Genomic DNA, 19840 nt, shown 5'->3' on the forward strand with positions numbered 1-19840 from the left:
CAGCACTCATACCACCACCCTCTTCTGATGAGGAAAGCTGGTCTTTGTCCTTGCCACCAGCATCCTCCCCTCCAATCTCCTGCCTCTGACTCCTATTCTCTCCCACAGCCCGCTGCTTTAGCCTCCCTTCCTGACCTTGCTACCCCGGTTGTCTCAGTCAGGAAAAAAGTCTCAGCACCATTGTTTTGCACCCTCATTAAATTCTTCCAGTGCCTTTTGGATATAAATAGGGGCTGGTGGTGAAGGAACTTCAAGTTGTGTCCTGGGGGAGACATGTTCTCACTTACAGATCTGACTGCTTTTTTGATGGAATCTAACGTTGCAAAGCTGGCCCAGTTCTGCTTCATCCAAGCAACCTCCTATTGAATAGCCTTGATAATATGAACCAGGCATATTTTAGTTTTCTAAGGTGCCTGGCCAGAGAAAAGTCAGTCATCCTCAACGGGTGCTTTGTGCTGCAAAACCTATGTTGAAAAAAACAGAGTCTTCATGCCCTGCAAGAGTCACAAGCTTCTATATGAAGCTTGGGCCTTTGACGACACACTGCACAGTGAAATGAAAACTGGTCTTTTTCTTAATTTAATATTTATCTATTACATGTCCGTACATAAATGATCTTTCACCTAGTGGCCATGGACGCAAAGCTGTTTGCAAACCAACCATATTGGTGACTGGATGGCAGAGAGAGTTGGAAAGCGCAAGGGCACAACTTTGCATTTCTTCAGAGTACAGATGCAATCTTCAGTGAATTAATTCACACTCCAAACTTGTACCCCTTTGAGTGCAGGCAAAGCAGAGGTTTTGCAAGGGAGCAGCAGAAGGTTCCTTACAGGCAGTGAGCTGGAAACGCAGATAGCAGTTGGTTCTTGCTGCAAAAGCATGCATGGGAAAGGAAGACCCGACCCGGGGCACAGCGGAGCGTGGTTGCCAAAGGCAGGGAGGACCAAGGGGGTTGCGGCCGCCGGGCCGGGCTGGGTGGGCAGAGAGCGGAGGGAGGGGGCAGCGCGGGGCAGACACGGGGGGCAGAGGTAGCGGGAGGGTAGCGGACCCGGTGCCGAGGGGCCTCTGCGCTCTGGGCTCTGGGGTCTCTGCCGGGCCGTGCGGGGAGGAACCGGGGTCCGTGGCGCCCCGAGAGCGGGGCTCAGCCCCCACAGCCCCTCCCGTACCGGGGAGCGCCGACCCCGCCCCGCAGCAAGCACCCAATGGGTGCAGGGGCTCATCTGCATATTTGCATATTGGCGGGCACTTAAGGGCCGTGGCGGAGGAAGGGCTAGGGTGTGTGGGGTGGCCGTTGTTGGGGTGACGGCGTCTTGTCTGTACCGCTGCTGCGGCAGCGTCTTTTGGTTGTTTTGTTTTGTGTTTTTTTTTTTGGTTGTTGTTGTTCTTTTTGTTTGTTCGGTTTTTGTTTTTTTTTTCCTAAGCAAAACCTAGTGTTTTTTTGGTTTGTTTGTTTGTTTGTTTTTTTATTTTTTCTTTTCTTTCTCAACGAAACTTTTCTGCCCCGGCGGAGCGCACGGAGATGGGGACGGAAGTGCTCCTGACAATCGTCTGCTTCTGCCTGAGCTGGATGCTCGCTCTCTGCTCGGCGGCCGGTGAGTCCCCGGCGCGGGAGGGGTTGGGGGTGCCGGGTGAGCCTGTTGCGCTGGGGGGAGGTGTGTGTGTTCAGGGGAAGTGCTACCGGCATGGCGGGAAAGGGGAGTTTGCAACTCGGATGTGAAGGGCTCTCGCAGCTGCTGGGGATGCTGCGGGACAGTAGAGCGGGGTGGCCTCGGGAGATGCTGGAGGGTGATGCTGAGGGGACCTGTATCCTGTAGGGACTGACCCGGATCCTGATTCCCTGCCGGGCTGATGCAAGGGCGGTGGGGGTTTGGGATGTGTTTTTTTCCCTAGGAGCAAGCTGGCTTCCAAGAGTCCCTTGCTGGAGGTGGATTGGCGCAGAGGTAGCATCGTAGCAGGGTCCCTCGGCTCCCTGCAGGGCCAGGGACTTGCCTGTCTCACACGGGAGCCCTGCATCCCATCTTCCCACGGTTCTTGGTCTGAATTGTCTAAGGCAAGGCTGAGTTTCATCTATGTCATGATAGCGTGTTTGGCCTGTAGTTAATGTTTTAATGCAACAGAATCATTTAGGGAATAAGTGAACAAAGGGTATACTCTCTCAAGTGTCTGTACATACTTACACTACACCTTCTGTACCTGAGTTTGTACATAGGCATCCTCCAGGCTAGAAGAAGTGGGACGTGTGAATGTTTTGACTACTGTATGTTCACTAATGCTCTTTTGGTTAATAACAAATGATTGCAGCTTTAATGAGAAAACCCCTAGTTTTAGGAGCTCATTACTCCTCAAACTTATGTTAGCAGTGCCTTCTCACAGTCTTACTTTCTTACACTAATCTCCCACACATAATGTTTATCTTTAAAAGCCTGCAGCCTTAGAAGAAAGTGTGGCTGTAGCTCTTAAAGCTACCGTCTGGTACTACAATGGAATATGGAACTGCTCCTTTTTCACTGAGGATGCCTGTTATTTCCTTTGTGTACAAGGGCACTGAAGATAAGTATTCAAAAGTAAGACGATGGGATGCTAGGGCACAACCAAAGGAATGTATTCTTTCCTTGAATCCAATCTTTTGCTGTCAGAGGCAATCAGAGCAGTTTTCATCAACGTGTCCAAGTTTTGTGAAGTAAAATAACTTCCCAGAGCAAACTTCCATCGCTGTAGGAATTGATTTGCCACAGGTTTAGTAATGATTATATTGCTTCTTATTAGGAACAGGTTATATGAAAACAGGTTGTGCGATCATCCTGAAGCTAGCCAAGCCTTCAGCCGCACACTATTTCCTCCGCACCACAGTAAAAGTATACATTGAAACCATGGAAAACACATGATCTAGGCTTCCAGGAATCCTGAGTATTTAACAAACAACATAGAAAAAGATACTCTAGGTGAAGATAATATTGGTGTTCCAGGAAAAGATAAAAACATTACTAGGAATACATTCTGATCTCTATTTTTACCACTGTAAATCCAAAGTCAGGAGTTACAGCAGATTAACACTATTGTATGATGTGAGCTGCAGGCTTTTGTCATGGTTGTGTTCGGGGCAGACCTAACAGGGCAGCTGTGGCATGGCCTTTCCAGAAACAGTGCTCTTCTGAGAAGGTGCAGAGGTGAGGCTGTCAGGCATCAGAAGTGTGCTGGTGAATAGCATGAACACTAAAACTCCTAAAAGTTTGCTGGAGTCTCTCATGTGCAGGAAGTACTTGCATACTATGGCTTTCTCATGCATCCTTTCCTCCATACTACTACAAAGTCTGCCAGTGATTGCCTTTTATTGTCTGGGCTAATTCCAGATATCCCAGAGGGACTGGTGGATAGCAAGAGCTCTGCTGGATTGAGTTACAAGCCTTCCAGCTGCAACAGAGTAAGGATCTATTTGGAGAGGGGTGAGCATCCATGTGTGCAGTGTGAGAGCAGCAGTTTGCCCTTGTTTTGCCAGCTGCAGGACTTGAGCTGAGAGGTCCCTGCTCAGCATCTGAACTTGGAAGCAGTTGCTTTTCAGAGGTGTTGCTCTTTCCATCAATGCTGCCTAGGAAGTGAAGAAGGTACTCTCAGTGTTCTGCCCTTAAGGAATACATAAATAAACTTGAAGTTGTAATTCTTTACGGCAAAGTTAAACAATTATCTGTGGGTAGGCTTCATGTAATTGCAGCACACAGTAGTCTGCTTTCAATTTATAAAGCAGATCATATTAGATGACAACAGGTTTTTTTTTGATACAGGCCCTTTATTTACAGCTGACCAGGAGATTGCTTCAGAACTCATTTAAGAATTCAATATCACTAATTGATGGGTGATCCCAATGCTGGTTATCAGCTGAGGGAAGAGTTATTTCAGTTAACTCCATCTGGTTATGTAAATGTTTGATGTCATGTACAGATGATTGCTGCTGTGCTTGTGTGTGTGCATGTCTGTGTAGGCTTGAGTTTACAGAGTTTATCATCATTCCTGATGATATTTGCACCTAGCTAATAATATTTCCATTTCTGTGTGCATAACACTAGGAAATCTTTGTTTATCAAAGTTTCCATTTTTAAAACCATAGTTCAGGTGCACTGATTCTGGCAAGTGTATTGTTATCATATTTGGTATCCTCTGTCTGATCCAGGCAGTTTAACTTCTGATTAATATTCCAGATGCTGTTATTTCCTCAAAGTTCCCATTCTTCACCCAGCTGACTAGGGATAAACAGTTTTCTTCATCAAAATCAGCTGCCAGGTCATCTTTTGAGCTTCTTGTAAATGGAATTTGAAGCTGAATTCTCTTGATTGGTGTATAAACTAGTATTAGTACTGGGTCAGAATGCTTAAAGTTAGTGCAATGCCTTCAGAATTGATAGGAGTCCCTAACTGAATGGAGTTTCACAAATTGCAAGTCCAAAGTGTCACAAAGTTAGAATAAGAAAATGAAACTACTGTCCCTCTCCAGTTTCTAAGGTTTTTGTACTTTCTTCTAATTCTACAGTACTCTTTATAACTTAATGTACAGAACAACTATTTTAAAGTGGTGAAATGGAGATTATGAAAGTGTATGTGTAAGAAAAAGCATCAGAAAGTCTGCAGAGCATGAAAATATGGAGTTTGGCAATGCAGTCTGTACACTGTTAGAAAAGTCAGCTTGGGTCTGAAATTGGTGGTTTGATTCCTAATTCTGCTCCCTTTTACTGTTCCCTAAATAATACCTTTTGTAGGTCACCTTGTTAATGGTAAGCACTTACCAGTGGCTAGAAAACTGTATTTTGTAACAGTGCCTTGTATTTGCACTGTGTGCCTGGATGCTTTTGCAACACAGAACACACGCCTTCATACCTCTGCTGAACTAAGCCTGGGAAAGTGTGATTTTTAGCAAAAGCATGGATTTGTTTGCCTATATGTTTTTACCTCCAGGTGGGCTTCTATTCAAGGCCTTGTTTAGAAGTGAACTTGCATTCTTGTCAGCAGAAAAGACTTCAGTGTTTTAGTATGGATGCACATAAATTTCTTCCTGTCCAATTTCTATAGCTTTTTTTATGTAAAGCCTGATGCCAGTTCAGGTAAATTTCTATCTATCTTCCAGAAACATGTAGAAGACTCCCCATTTCTGGGTTTTCCCTGGTTTGTTTGATTTGGCTTAAAGCCAAGTCTAAATCTTAAAGCTATAACTAACCAGTGGTGAATGTGTGTATTGACTGTCTCTGCATTTCTTTGGCTTTGTGTAGTGCTGTAAGAATGAGACCCAACTGTCAGTTAGGATGTGATTCAAGAAGACTTCTCACTTTAAATCTATGAGGAAGAGGTCTGTAACAAAAGCAATGTATGATGAAGTTTGGTTCTGAATCATATTTTTTAAATAGACTGAGATACTTGAAGGTACAAAAGTAAAAGTGGGAAATGTTAGGTTTCTGAAGTGATATGCTTTGTAGCTTCTCTGCTGCAGTTGTAAAGCATGGTACACACCCATTCTATGATTCTGTCAGTATGTGTGGTGAGTGTGCACATACTATTTTGTAGCTCTACTTCTAAAACTTAATCTGTAAAAAGTGGGAGGGGAAGTGGTACTGAGGTATGTGTGTGGCACAACATGAGGTATAGACAAGTTATATTATTCTTTGAGCCATATAGAACTTTCCTGGGCAAATTTTGAGGCTAGCTTCTTAATAAGCACATCATTAAAAAGTCTGTAACAAATTCCACCATACCCACTTCCCTCATCCAGAGGGTATTTTGCGGCTGGGAACTGAGCATGTGTGGATATTGGACGGCATGGCATGGTTTGTGAGCGTAAAAGGTAATGTCTTATGACTTTCTAATTCCTCATATAACATAGCTAAATGAGCAGAGTGGCCTTCTGCTGTTTCCCTAACTTATGGGCTGCTGCTTCGCAACTGCTACTTTCCTGATGGTGACTGCATCTTGGTGCTCTTATGTCCTTAAATTTCATCCAAAGATCTTTAGGTGGAAGCACACAAATATTTATGAAGCACTTTGCGCATCTTCAGTGATAGGTGCCAGTGTATTGCCATCTCTGTAAGTCTGGTGAACTTGTCTAAGTGCACCTCTTATACTTAGAAATCTAACTTTAGTTTACTACAAGCTTATTTCCAAAGAAGATGCAGTCTGAAAGTCTATGCAAATTCCAGAATGCGTTTGTAATTGAAAACACAATACAAGTCAGGATCTCAATTTAACTTAGACGTTGAGTGATTAACAGATAAGCTTAATTCAGAAGGGAAATGATATCGAAGTATGAAAGGAAGCACTATTAACTAGTGAGCAGGTGGACTATTCTTGTTACCCTTCCTGTGCTAGGCAGGAATATACATAATTGAAAGTCCTTGCATTATATGCCTTACAGTTGAAAGCTGTTCTTGGACCTTCCAAGGTTTTATTGATTCACTGCTGAGTGAAAAGTTACAGTTGATATTTAACCAACTGGCTTTTGGGACTTCTTTTTTCTGGCTAAAAAGCGCAAGTCTGAAGATTTGCTTCAGGGAAGGGTTTTGTACTCTCTCATTGAGAAAAATGAAGTTTTGAATGTGCAAAAAGATAAGGAAAGGGCAACTTCTGAGGAATACAGCATTTGATCAGTTCAGTAGATTTCTGCTTTCAGTCTTAGATGCCTCATAACGTGAATGTTTCTGCTGGTTTGGAGAAAAGTGTTTTTCATAAACTTCTTCCCTTCCTTAAAGGAAAGGGGCCAGGAGACAGGAAGGGGGCCCTCAGTGTAATTATCTGGATTAGCTAGCCATCCTCATGCAGTCAAGGTTAGAACCTAAAGCTGAGCACTTCCTCTGTTCGGTAACAGTTCATGTTACCTCCCTGTGTGTGCTTTGCTTTCAGCAGGTGAGAAGTCCTGGTGAACTTGGGCAGTGTTAAGCTGTTGATTGTGGATGGCGGCTGTCTCTTCTGAGGCTTGTTGCCAGCCTGTGTGCTGGTTTTACGCCTCCTGCTACAGGTTAGACCCTGATTTCTGTGGCCATCCAAGCACAGCAGGAACCTTTCAGAATTTATACAGATATCTGAGGCTTGAGTGAGGCTGGGCTGTCAGTGTCCTCATGAATATGGTAGCTTGAATGAGAAGACCAGAAAAACAAAGTTTTAGTGAAAAAAATGAGTAGTTCATTTTTTTATCACCTCTAAGTGATACAGCACAATTTAATAGAGAAATACAAATCTACCAGTTATGTTAAACAACCCCTTCTTCAATGGGGAAAAAGAAATCTGGGTTGTGTGCCTGGCATGAGATCCTCACCATGCCCCTTTGCATTTCATGTGGTGGCTTGGAGCTATTTGTTAATGTGTGTTTAGGACTCTGTGAAAGCTTGGAGATCGTGATACCAGGAAACACAACACTGAGCAGCACAGAGTTGGCCTGTGTTCAGCTGCAATTGGAAAATAGGCAATTAACATTTGCTAAATGCAAGTTGCCAAAGTAGAGCCTGGTTTTCAAAACCCACTGGAGTTTTAAGTCCACAATTAATTACAAAGTGTACTGGATATAAAGGTACTTAAGTGTTGAATTAAATGTAAAGAGGGAAGGCATTTAAATTTCTACCCAGACAAAGGAGGTAAAGAGCATGAAGCCTAAAGTCACTTTTCTGCCTTGATGGGAATAAAAGGAAAACTTACCTTTAGAAGCTGGAGGGAGTTCTCTAAGAAATGATGCTTTTAAGCCATCTCATGCTTTGTTACCACCAGCCAGTACATGAACTTCACACACATGGGCACACACCCCCCCCTCCTGGATTCAAAATTGAGGCAGAGGAAGATTTTTTTCCTTCAGTGTTGCTTATCACATGAGCTGAAAAATAATGCTGCCTTCAAAATAAAGGCTTTTGCTTTGCTAGTTCAGTTTCCTTAATGGGTGTCTGATCTTCTCACCTGTTGTTTTCCTCTTGGTAAGAAGTTAAAACTAGCGTTTTGTAAAACAGTGGTGACTTTGCAGCTTACTTTTAATGCACTGCAGCTATGGGGTGCTATAAAGAGGCAGTGATTATTGATGAAGTGATGTGGAAGATACACCACAAAAATATGTAATAGTATGGTAGGAACTTGCCGCTTTCCTGCATGTAATGTCTATGACTGTCTTGTGCAGTTTTCTGCGCCACTGTGGCAGTTAATGGATTTCCTGTTAATAATGTAATGAGGGAAGTACTGCCTAGTAAAAAGAATTCATACCCCTTTGACAGCTGGCCAGTTTCGTGCTGTTTTAGCAGGATCTTGGAGGAGAAGTGATTTCCTCTTTGATTTTTTTCCCTTTGATTTCCCCTTTATGTGGCTGTAGTGGTGCAAAAAGGATGCTGTAGGAAATGAAGAACATGTGTCCTGTTTCTTGACTGTTCTGACATCTCCAGCATTGTACCTGTGACTTCTGAACTGTTTGTCCTCATACTTCTAAAATGCTACTTTGTTTCCTGTACTCTTGCGTAACAGAAGCTGAGAACAATTTTGTGGGCATCGAGAGCAAGTTTTCCTTACGGACGCCTGCAGAGCCCAATGAGGATGTCTGCTACCTGATTCCTGGGCAAGTGAACAGCCTGGCACAGTGCAACTTCAACCATACCAGTAAAACCTTTGTCGTGATCCATGGGTGGACGGTAAGAAGAAAGGGAACCTCCCTTTTAACACTTCTGATAAACTGTGCTAGACATGTCAGCTGAAGAGCCTATGCATTAAAGATAATGTTGAGATATCTCTTTTTTTTTAATTAAAAAAAATGCCAACAGGTGACAGGAATGTATGAAAGTTGGGTCCCGAAGCTGGTGGATGCTCTGTACAAGAGAGAACCTGATTCAAACGTCATTGTGGTGGACTGGCTAGTCCGAGCTCAACAGCACTACCCAGTGTCAGCTGCATACACTAAGCTGGTGGGAAAGGACGTTGCTACGTTTATTGACTGGATGGAGGTAGGACACGTAGTCACATATCTCATATATAATGTCCTAGGAGGCAGAATGGCAATGGTGCAGGTGTGTTAATTACCTCATGTTGGGTAGGTAGATGGAGTTAAGTTGTGGTAGACTGTTTTTGCTGGAGTGGTAAAATCCCAGCTTTAATTTTTATTTACTACGCAAGGCATGCATTCCAGAAATTTGCCTTTTGCTCACCTGGAGCTTTATGAGTCTACAATATTTCTGAAGGCTCTGTGAGAGGTAGCTGGGAAAGACAGGGCCCTGTATATTTTGCAGTAGCTGGCCTTGGGAAACAGAAGTGTGCCCTGACTTTGGGAGAAATAGAAGATCCAGGAGGGGAAATATGAGGGGATGGCTGAAAACCTTTAATAAAATACATAGCCCTGTGTTCTGTCCTTCATTCTGCATTCCTCTCTGTTAGAATTTTGCCTCAAGTTAATTATTTTTGTGCCATCCTAGGTCACTTAAGCTACCTGAATTGTATTTGGTGTTCTCTTATTCATAGTTCAAAGAGAAATCCCAGTGTTTACAAAACATTTCCCTTTGTGTCTTCTGATGTTTTCCCGTTTGACTTCAAACTTTAAACAAGTCACTGTATTCTGCAGGAGGAATTCAATTATCCTCTCAACAATGTCCACTTGCTGGGGTACAGTCTAGGTGCTCATGCTGCTGGGATTGCTGGGAGCCTGACCAAGAAGAAAGTGAACAGAATTACTGGTAAGAAAACCTGTGGTTGTAGAGTCCTGTCTCTACTGTGCTGAAATGCTACATTCTTCTGGAAAATCTCCAGAATAACTGATGCTTGATGGCAATAGTTAGGTGGTGTGTTCCTACTTTATTGAATCGTCAGGGATGATATTTTTGTAGTGGAAAAGGAAAAGGTTCAGAAAAGAATAAGAAAGGTAGTGGGCGAGAAGCCTTGATCTGCTTCTGCACAAGAAATGAGTGAGTAGGCAGATATTTATTGGCCATGAAAAGAGTTTAGGTGCAGAGGACGTGATCAAGCCTGGCCAAATCAATAGCATGAAGAAGGTCACAGTACCACAGTATCTCTTGCAGCACAAGAACTTCAGCTGTTTGTCTTCATCTAGGTGGTCATCCCTTCCAGCTGGTAGGAGCTGTTCATAAAGAACAGGAGGTAGATCCTCCTGTAGTGGGTGTAGGACCTGCAGAGCTTTTACCCATGGAATGCTGCAGATGTGCAAAGTTTATACAGGCTAAAAGGGAGACTGGACAGACAATCAGAAGAAATCCATTGTGATTTACTAAAAAAAAAAAATAATAAATTAATCCTAGGAAGCTCAAGAAATATTCTATGCTGAAAGTAATACTGGCAGAGTATTGGGAAGGAGAAGGAAGTATGCAAATGCTTGTCCTATTCCTGTGCATGCTTGGATCTCCCCTTAGGTGATTTTTTGGAGGCTGAGAAGTGTTGCTAGACAACACAGCATGCATGGCTACTCTGGGCTTGGTTTACAGCCCAGCACCTGCAGAGCTGAGCCCCTAGCAATGATCCCTGTGACAGAGGAAATGCCAGCATTAGCAAATGAGGCTAAGAAAATGACTCATCTGTGGTGTCTTAGCTGCTGAGAGAGCTTGGGAGCAGTGTTCATATGGGAGCCTAGCTGCCTTCCTCATGGCAGCCTTTGTCCTTTCACGTGAGCCTGGCTGTGATCCCAGATCCACAGGAATACATGGGGTGGGCTAGGCAGCAGTTGCATCAAGAAAGGCTGACTCCTGAGAGGTGGCAGATTAAATCAGAAGGCCAAAGCATGAGTCCCTTTACTTTTCTTTCTCTTGGCTGCATCTTTGTGGCTTTTGCTGAGGCTGCCAAAACACTCAAATACCAGTAGTCATGCATTATGCCCCCCACGGTTGCCCTCAGTGCCCAGGATGAACCTTTCCTAGGAAAGCAGCATCACCTTTGAGCACAGGGAGCAATGGGATTCGGTCCCTGATGTCCTCACAGGAGAGGGGAAAGCAGCTCAGAATGAGAAAAGTTAACCAGGAGTGGGCAGCCCAGTTGCCTGTCCCCAGCTGAAGGCTGCAGGAAAGACATGTGCTTTCAGCCATTTCTCGGTAGTTGTCTGGTTTGGACAGATAGTACTTGTTCACTGGCAGAGTAGTTCTGGGTGTTTTTGATGTCAGTGTTGCTGCAGCTTGACAGTTTACCATAATAATCTTCTTCCCCTTAGGCATGTAGGCAGGGAAGCTCTTGTTTATGTTTCCCACTTGTTCCCCTACCAGGAGGTTAGCAGCAAGACATTTTCCACACTTCAGATAGAAATTTTACAATTCTTGACAATAGGAAGACATTGAGACAGTATTTACTAGCTTGTTACTTACATCCATTGGAAATGCTACAGCTGTGAGGAAGTTACCTGGGCTTCTTTACATATTTTACTTACACCTTATTTTTTTAAGCAGTGACAGCATTTCAAGGTATTTTATTTGATTCTGCTATATAAATGAATGGTACTAAGGCAATCCAACTGTAATGTCTAGAGTTGGCACCAACACCATATGCAATAATCCAACCCAATGTGGTAGCTGAGTTTAGCATTTGCTATCACTGTCAGTGTCTTTGGCAGACAATCTCAGTTTTTCTTTGTGGTTTGCCTCAAAGGGCTGGATCCAGCTGGTCCTACCTTTGAGTATGCTGATGCTGTCACTCGCCTCTCCCCGGATGATGCCGACTTTGTGGATGTCCTACACACCTACACTCGAGGCTCTCCAGACCGGAGCATTGGAATCCAGAAGCCTGTTGGACACATTGATATTTATCCTAATGGTGGAGGTTTCCAGCCAGGTTGCAACTTTGGAGAAGCACTCCGTCTGATTGCTGAAAAAGGCTTGGCAGGTGAGGCTGCTTTGAAACAAACAGCACAACATCCAAAGGGAGAACTTATGCAGCCTGTAGTTTTCTGGCAAGCAAAGATCTTTGAGAGGTGCAGAAACTTGTTCTTTTAAGTGGTTTTAAAAGTCACCTTATAAAGCCCACCTTTGGCATAGTGTACTGCACCTGCCTACAGTGTTGCTAAAGGGTCTATATTGTTACATGCATGTGTGCATGTGTATTACACATTTTTGTTCTTTCAAGATATGGATCAGCTGGTGAAATGCTCCCATGAACGATCCATCCACCTCTTCATTGACTCCCTCCTCTATGAAGAAAAGCCCAGCATGGCCTATCGCTGCAACACAAAGGAGGCCTTTGAGAAGGGTCTCTGCCTGAGCTGCCGGAAGAACCGCTGCAACAATTTGGGTTATAAGGTTAACAGAGTGAGAACAAAGAGAAATACTAAAATGTACTTGAAGACCCGTGCTCAGATGCCCTATAAAGGTAGGACCTACTTGCTTATTATTGAGCAAGACCGATGTCTTTGCTCTGCTGTGTGTCTTGGGTGAGTGTGTGCTGTGGGTGGTTATTGCTGGTTTGGTGCCTGTGGTGAGCAGGGGTGAAATTTACCTGCAATTTGGCATTGAGTACAAGCTAAAGTGCAATCTCAGGAGAACAGTGCCATCTTACCTAAGGTACGGAGGTGGGGGGTGAAATACGATAAGGAAGGTATTTTGTAAAAGTAGCAAAACTAAAATTATCTGTGGCCAGATCACTTGGAACAACTGAGGAGTTGTCCAGGGTTGTTTTCTTCAGTATGTTTTCATCTAAATGACTTTTTTCATACTGCTGGGAAATTAATCAGCAGAGCTCAGTGTGATGAGCAACTTCTTTAAAGATGTGTAACTGTCAGGCCTTCATAGTGCCTTTGCTACAGGACCGGCAACAGCCCTTGTTAAAATACCACAGCGTTTCTTGATTCCTGTTGTCACAGTGGTCTGAGAAGGACACTGCAAGAAAAAGCTGGAAGGCTTTCTGCTAGGAAAATAGCTTCTGAGTTGGGTTTTGGTACTTGCGTTTTTATTTGTTTCCCCTCCCTAACATTGTGCCACATGGTATGCTCACTGTGTGCATTCTGTGGTGGACCAGCAACCAGAGGGCACATTCCTTCAGCATTAGAACAGCTGCAAGAATAGTGTTTTGTTGGCATTTGGTGCTTAATCTGCAGTTGATTTTTATTTTTTCTCCACTGAGGCTCCTGTACAAGGAAAGCCCAACTCTCTTGTTTTCAAGTCAGAGATGGCAAGTCTTACACATTCATTACAGCTTTGAAGGAGATACTGCAGACTCTGGGTTACTACAGTGGCAGAAAAATGCGGAATTTAGTTGCAAGAACTGAAAAGGTTCTTTACCTTCTCACAAAAATAGTTCCCAGGATGCCTGCAGGGATCTGAACTCCTCAGTTTAGTGATGTTGGCATATTCCAGCCTAGGATTTGCATGGGGGTTTTGAGTGGTTATGTCATCAGCAGCCTCTTTGGAGATTACATTCTTACTTAATGGCCTCTTGTGTTCTTCCAGTCTTTCATTACCAGGTCAAGATCCATTTCTTTGGAAAGACTAATATGACCAAGACAAACCAGCCGTTCCTGATCTCTCTCTATGGCACTCTAGATGAGAGTGAGAACATTGCTTTCACACTGTGAGTAACTATAGAAACAACTGCAACGTACTATTGAGTCTACCTATATCTGTTAAAGCCCCTGCTGAAAAATTCATTCTAGCTCCAGCTACAGAAATCATTCAGGGTCCCAGAAAATGCCCTTGTCCTTGATCAAGGGAATATATTCAGTGCTGAAGATAATGTGCTAAGCTCTGTAGGAGCTGTTCTTGATAAGAGATCTGAAATAAGGAAATGTAAAGTCTGGCCTGTGCCTAAGCCTAATAAGAATTTTTCTGGTGTGGCAGATTTCTTGTTGTCTATGTTTTTCAGTACCTTCATGACATGTTCCAGCTGTGTTAAAGCTCATTAAAAGCCTGCAACCTGGAGTTAATTTTCTGATGGGCCTGAAGGCCTCAGTGTAGAAGCTGAGAGACACATGGGATTTGCTCCCATAACTGCAAATAAGCAGAAGTCTGTGCTTATAATCCTGAACATGGGCTGACAGTGAATGGGGCTGGAAGGCACTGAAGTCTTGTTCTCTAATCTGTGGAACCTAAACTGTTCCTGGCTGGTGCTTCTCTGAGAGCCACCAGCACTGGAAAAGACACCCCTTGCCTAGCAGTCTGTCCCAGGACTTTACCAACCTTGCTGCAGAATGCTTTTCCTACAAAGCTACAAAATCTTAGTGGTTTTTTTCCTTATTCTATCCATCAGAGCTATGGAGAAGGTTGTTCTTTTGCCTGAAATGAAGTTGCGGTTCTGTTTTTCCTTAATTTTCTTTATCTAACACTTCCTTTTTTTTTTTCTTTTTTGTGTGTGTGTTTTTCTTTGTTTTTGTTTTGCCTTTTTTGTTTGTTTTGCTTTGGTTTTTTTTCCTTATTCCTCTCCCTACAGGCCTGAAGTCTCCTCAAACAAGACATCCTCCTTCCTGATTTACACAGAAGTGGACATTGGTGACCTGCTTATGCTGAAGCTGCAGTGGGAGAAAGATACCTTCTTCAGCTGGTCAAACTGGTGGTCCTCTTTTACATTTGACATCCAAAGAGTCAGAGTGAAGTCAGGAGAAACTCAGAAAAAGTAACTTATTTTGCTTCTTATAAGCTATATTAGTTTTAATTGGCAGTGTTTCCTGATTCCTTGTTTCACAGGAAACACTGTCAATTAGGTAATTAGTTATACTATGCAGGAGAGAGCTCAGTGAACCATCATCTTGGATTGTATTTGCAGTTCTCCTTTCTCTTGCTGGATGTTTACATAGGTTTTCTTGTGAGGAGTGTGCTTAGAAGGAGATTTCTAGAAACACTTCAAAAAGTGCATTTGCACAAGAAACCATTGCTTTAAGCTGGATTTTCTTAAAAGTTGAATATCTAAATGGTGGGTGAGGACATGAAAGACACGACTGTTGCAAGACACCACTAATTTGTGAATGCTAAAATGGAAAAGTCTGAACCAACTACTTTGACTTGATTTTTTTTTATATACTTGTATTCAGGAGACATGAGATCTGTTAGAAGAAAATGGACCCAGAACAGAGTATGCATGTCTTGTGTACAGTACTGTGAATAATGTGTTCCTCCTTTGAATAAACAAGGCAGTCACTTGATCAAAGAACAGTTATCAGAGCTGAACAAATATAGGGGTGGGGAAAGTACTGATAAATAGGAAAGCAGCTGCTCAGGTTTGCTGGAATTGGCAACCTACTTAGTTTGCAAACATTTGAGGAAGTGAGGCCTTCTTCCAGGGTAATTCATCTGAAGAAAAGTCACTCAAGGACTGGTGTAAATAAAGATCCAAGAGACCTTGAGATACAGAGCTTGTGGTTTTGGAACTGTACAAAGACTTTATACAAAGGACAATGAAAGTTATAGCTACAGGTTAAGGTCCATGCGTAATGCATTTGCTAGTTTTTTCTTGCACAGTGTTTCTTTTGTCACAGAATTCTCTTTTAAAAAGAATTTTCTCACAGGATTGTAAAATATAAATATAAAAATGTCCCACACAAAGACAGTTTCCAAGTACCAGTCTTGTTTGTATTCTTAAAAAGAGGTACCTGGCTCAGCCATGTGATTGTCCCATATTTATTGCACAGGGTGGTGTTTTGCTCTCGAGATGGCACCTCACAACTCGGTATGGGAGGACAGGCAGCAATATTTGTGAAATGCTTGGAGCAGCCCGTCAAACGGAAGAGAGGAGGGTATGTGTGATCTCTACTGGCTTTGGGCTGGGGGAAGCTTCAGTGATAGCTCAATATCTTGAGTGGATAGCTTGAGTGGAGGATCTAATGACTTCCTCATTTAGTTGACTTATGCACTAGTCTTCTGAAGGCTTCAGAAGCATCACAACTTGGACTAATCTGAGGTTTGCTTATGGTAGCTTTAGCAGTTTAGAATCCCGTAATTTGGTTTGCTGCTAACCATCTCCTGATGTGGCTTTTACCGTGTCTGAAAAGCAAGTACAAGTCACTACCTCTCACATTCACATGTGGCCAAGTATAAAATGTTAGAGAGGGTGTACAGACAAGGCAAAAATACAGAGAGGAAAGCATGCCTCTATCTAAAGATGCCACACACTTACCCTTGATTGAAGAATGCCCAAACATCCATACTGAGTCAGTCCAGAACCCTCCCTCCTCACTGGCCAGCAGCAGATGCAGAGGCTGGCACAGAAACTGAGCAGCCATGCACAGGTTCTCTCCTGGCTCACTGCTTTCTGCTGGCGACCGTCAGATCAGTGACTTCCTGAGATTTGCATCTGTGATTTGGATCAGAGATTGAGTCTGCATTTAATAGACCTTGGTGCACTTAAGTTTTTTTTGATCAATAATTTTTCTGACCCAGAGTAAACTTTGAAGTGTGGGGCCAACTTTTTTTGGACTTTATCCACCGAAGTTTAAGCTGGAGAATTGGTTATATTTATTTTAGTGCAACTGCTGTGTGTGAAAGGTCTCATGGGGGCACTTCTACACTATGATCTGTTTCTGCATAAAAAGGCACTGACCTTCTCTTCAGGGCAATGACCTGGAAGGCCTTGAGAGCTCTGTGTATCTGATGTGTAGAATCAAGCAGTAGCCAGGAAAAGCTCAAGCACGTAATTTATTATCCTGTTAAGTAGGCTTTTCTTTTTAATGTAAAGTCTCAAAAATAAGACAAAAAGGAACAAGTATTTTACATGTTCCTCTTCACCTTCTTTTTTTTTTTTTTTTTTTTTTTCCCCACAGTGCCAAGCAGGCATCTAAAGAAAATTCTGCTCATGAATCTGATTAAGTGACAAGAGTGAAGATTTTCCACACTGGGGAGGAGGAGAGTCTGTTCATCCTTGTGGACTGGATGTTCAGAACCAAATATATAGAAATATTTATCCGCTGCTGGCTTTTTGCCTGCTATTCCTAGCTATCTTAGGAGACTTCTTGTAAGGAAGTCTCAGCATACAAAGTTACTAACCATAAAGATACATTATCCAGCTAGTTAAAATGAAATCTGCGAAGCAACTTGCCAAAGGCTTTAGTTCGGGGAAGGAATAATTTTGCTTAATCATGGTGCCTTGTGACAAGGTTTCTTGACATCAAATCCTCTATAGCAATTTTCTAGTATTTATTGGAAAGAAATGAAACCCTGTATCTGGCTTTTCTTTCTTTTCAGGAGTCTTCTGAAACTGGACATTTTTTTCTTTCTGGTTTGGCCAACTGAATTTTCAGACAGTTCAGTGGCTACAATTCATTGTCTTCAAGTGTGTGTTTAGCAAATGAGTAGGTTTTTCATGTGAAAAAACACCTTTGTATGTGTTACTAAAAGGAGTCAGGAACTGACTTAATATGGGGATGAATTTTCTAGTCTGTAGTTGTGAATGTGTTTTACTGGGGGTAGATGCCAGTGCTGCTTAGCAATAGGTATGGTTTGTTAAGCTATATACTTCTGTGCGGCTTACCCTGAAATAAATAGCAGTTGTAGGAGAAGACAGCAATACCAGTGTCCTATGCAGATATTCAAATTCTCATCTGTTCTTTCATTCCTTAAAAAAAGAAACCATCTAGCCTCCAATACTGTACAAATAAAGAACTGCAAAGGAATTGAGCTACCAGAAACTGCAGGAAACACTTCACCACCACCACCACTTGCTTGCATCTTGTATGCCTAAGCTGTCAGTTTCTCTGCTCTTTGGCTGCAAATGTCAGTCATGCAGCTGAGTGGCTGCTGTGTGCAGGTCAAGTGAATCCAGTTGACAGGTGACAAGCATGCTCACGCTTCCCTGCACTGGAGTCGTGACTGCCATTGACCCACCTTGCTTTGTCACTTGGCTGTGACACAGCACTAAATCCTAGGAGCTATTTGGTTTTCTGATGTGAGGTGAAATTCATCAAGGAGCAGGAGCTGTGACAGTTAAAAGGAGCCTGATGGTGTGATGCACAAGAATGAATGTTCTGAAAAACACTTGAATTAGACATGCTGCAAGTTGCCAAAAATAGATATATTGAAGGCATTCTGCTTCCCCCTTTTAAGTAACACATAACTTTTCTAGTGCTCTGAGAGGTTCAGTAGCCCTCTTTTAGCTTTCTGGAAGATAAACAAAATACTGGGGAGGCAGAAGGGTTTGAAGGTAGACACTTATAGAAGAGTAATGTGAGCTATTGGTGCTGGTTTTTGCAGTCTGTTCCTGCATATGCAAGACACTGTGAAGGTGGCAATTTCTCTAATATCATCCCATCTTGAAATCAAAACAAACATGTATGCATTTATGTGCAGTTTGGTTTTTTTTTTCCTCCAGCTCTGGCTGCTAATACATTTGGGGATAAAAGTCTTGAGCAGTGCAATATGTTGGAATATTAATAACTTTGAAATTGCTCACACTGGATTTTCTAACCCTTAAACTACAGCAGGGATGTGATGAGTCAATAAGAGTGGGGTTGAGTATTAGCCACTGCATTTGAGACCTCTAAAAATAAATATAATGATATATTCCCTATAGACTTCACATTTTGTTGCAATTTTCTCTTAAGGGTTAAGTTTTATGGAAATAAACTGTCTGAACTGGTGTGCTCTTAAATAAACAAAAGCCAACAAAAACACATATAGAACTTGGATACAAAACAGTGAAGGTTCTTGTACATGAGGAGACATGATTTAGCTTTGGATGTTATTTATTAGCTGTAAATAAGATATTTATGTGTGTAAAGGTAGTTTGTATATATTGCTGAAGTTGCTGACAAGTCTCAACATTACAGTTGTGTGGTATTAATCATGTATATAGCTTTCAGAGATTTTTATCAACAAGCCACTTATGCTGCATGGTTTCCTACGTGGTTGATATACTTTAGAAAAAAACAAAAAGAAAAAAGAAAGCTCCTCAGTTTTCTATGGAATGGAAACCTATGGATTTAATAAAATTCTGAAACTGATGCCAAAGTCAAATCTGCTCTATATCTTTCATGTGAATGAAGGCTGCAGCCTTTTATTTGGATTCTGGGGTGAAAAGATGGGGAAAAGCTTTTTTTTTTTTTTTTTTTTTTTTTAAGAAAAAAGGGCAGTTTTTTCCTTTTATTTTTAGGAAATATGAAAGTCATGTAACAAGGAATCACTGTGTCCCAGCAAGTATCCCTGTCAAGGGAGAAGTAGCTGGTCAGCTGCAGTTTGTGGTTTTCATGTTTTGTGCCCTTTTTAGAACAGCCTGTACTTGAAAAGGCTCATTTCCTCTTTTTTTGGCAAATGTCAGAACTAAGCTGCTGCTCCTTGTTGTAGCAAAACAGCGATGGTCTGACCCTGTGGGTACAGGAGGCAAGTGCTGATCCCCTGCTCCCACTTAAGGGAGTAATAATGGAAGCAACCACTTTGACCCACAGCTGGACGCAGGAGTGGCTGTCACAACAGTTTGCTCTGTGTGATACACAGCAAGACTCTACAAAGGCTCTTGGAAAAGGAATGCTAGGATTAAGGAGAGTTGTAGTGACATGCATGTGGGGGACAGCATTAGGAGACTCTGCTTCCAACACTTGATCAAAAGGACTGATCTTTGTCAGGAGCAAAGCTTCACTCTTTGTGAAAGCACAAGGAAAACAGATGGGCACAAAGACAGGATGAATGGAGGAAAGGAGAGGAATGAGGGAATAAAAAGGGTAAGGAGTACCCTGAGCCAATAAATGGGAGGGGGAATCCAGGGGAGGACCCCAATCTGCAGAATGGGAATGCATGGCAATGCTGGCAGCAGGTGTTCTAAGGACACTGCTGCCTTCCCTGTGTCAGTGGCTGGGTTGAGAGACTGGAAGGACTCCTACAATTGTACAAGACAAAGACTGTGACCACATTTCCTAAAAGCATCATGATATTACTAGTCTTTTAAAGCCATAGCATCTTCACTACATCAAACACATTATTATGTAAAGCAGACAAATAGTTTTTGGA

The 19840-nt window shown here is 42.6% G+C and overlaps 1 protein-coding gene across 2 annotated transcripts; it reads left to right on the plus strand.

Moving 5' to 3' along the window:
- The first annotated feature begins 1519 nt into the window (after nucleotides 1-1519).
- On the plus strand, nucleotides 1520-18840 carry LPL (lipoprotein lipase). Of its 2 annotated transcripts, none has more exons than XM_061455008.1 (10): nucleotides 1520-1628; nucleotides 8469-8632; nucleotides 8762-8941; nucleotides 9553-9664; nucleotides 11574-11807; nucleotides 12048-12290; nucleotides 13367-13487; nucleotides 14343-14525; nucleotides 15538-15642; nucleotides 16666-18840. In XM_061455008.1, exons 1-10 carry the CDS (start codon nucleotides 1520-1522, stop codon nucleotides 16709-16711), a joined length of 1497 nt encoding a protein of 498 aa, XP_061310992.1. In that variant the 3' UTR covers nucleotides 16712-18840. The 2 variants fall into 2 exon arrangements, with proteins under 2 accessions (XP_061310992.1, XP_061310994.1); XM_061455010.1 differs by having other exon boundaries at nucleotides 1520-1592.
- The last annotated feature ends 1000 nt before the right edge of the window (nucleotides 18841-19840 follow it).

Source organism: Pezoporus flaviventris, unplaced genomic scaffold (assembly GCF_033815535.1).
Source record: "Pezoporus flaviventris isolate CSIRO_AGI_PZ_B2104156 unplaced genomic scaffold, CSIRO_AGI_Pfla_v1 ptg000018l, whole genome shotgun sequence".
Lineage (NCBI taxonomy): Eukaryota > Metazoa > Chordata > Aves > Psittaciformes > Psittacidae > Pezoporus > Pezoporus flaviventris.

Bases quoted from the DNA above. Each gene is read 5' to 3' on its own strand.
- LPL (XM_061455008.1), top strand. From the start codon at position 1,520: ATGGGGACGGAAGTGCTCCTGACAATCGTCTGCTTCTGCCTGAGCTGG. The intron at 8,633-8,761 runs GTAAGAAGAAAG...AAATGCCAACAG, and splicing joins TCGTGATCCATGGGTGGACG to GTGACAGGAATGTATGAAAG. The intron at 9,665-11,573 runs GTAAGAAAACCT...TTTGCCTCAAAG, and splicing joins GAAAGTGAACAGAATTACTG to GGCTGGATCCAGCTGGTCCT.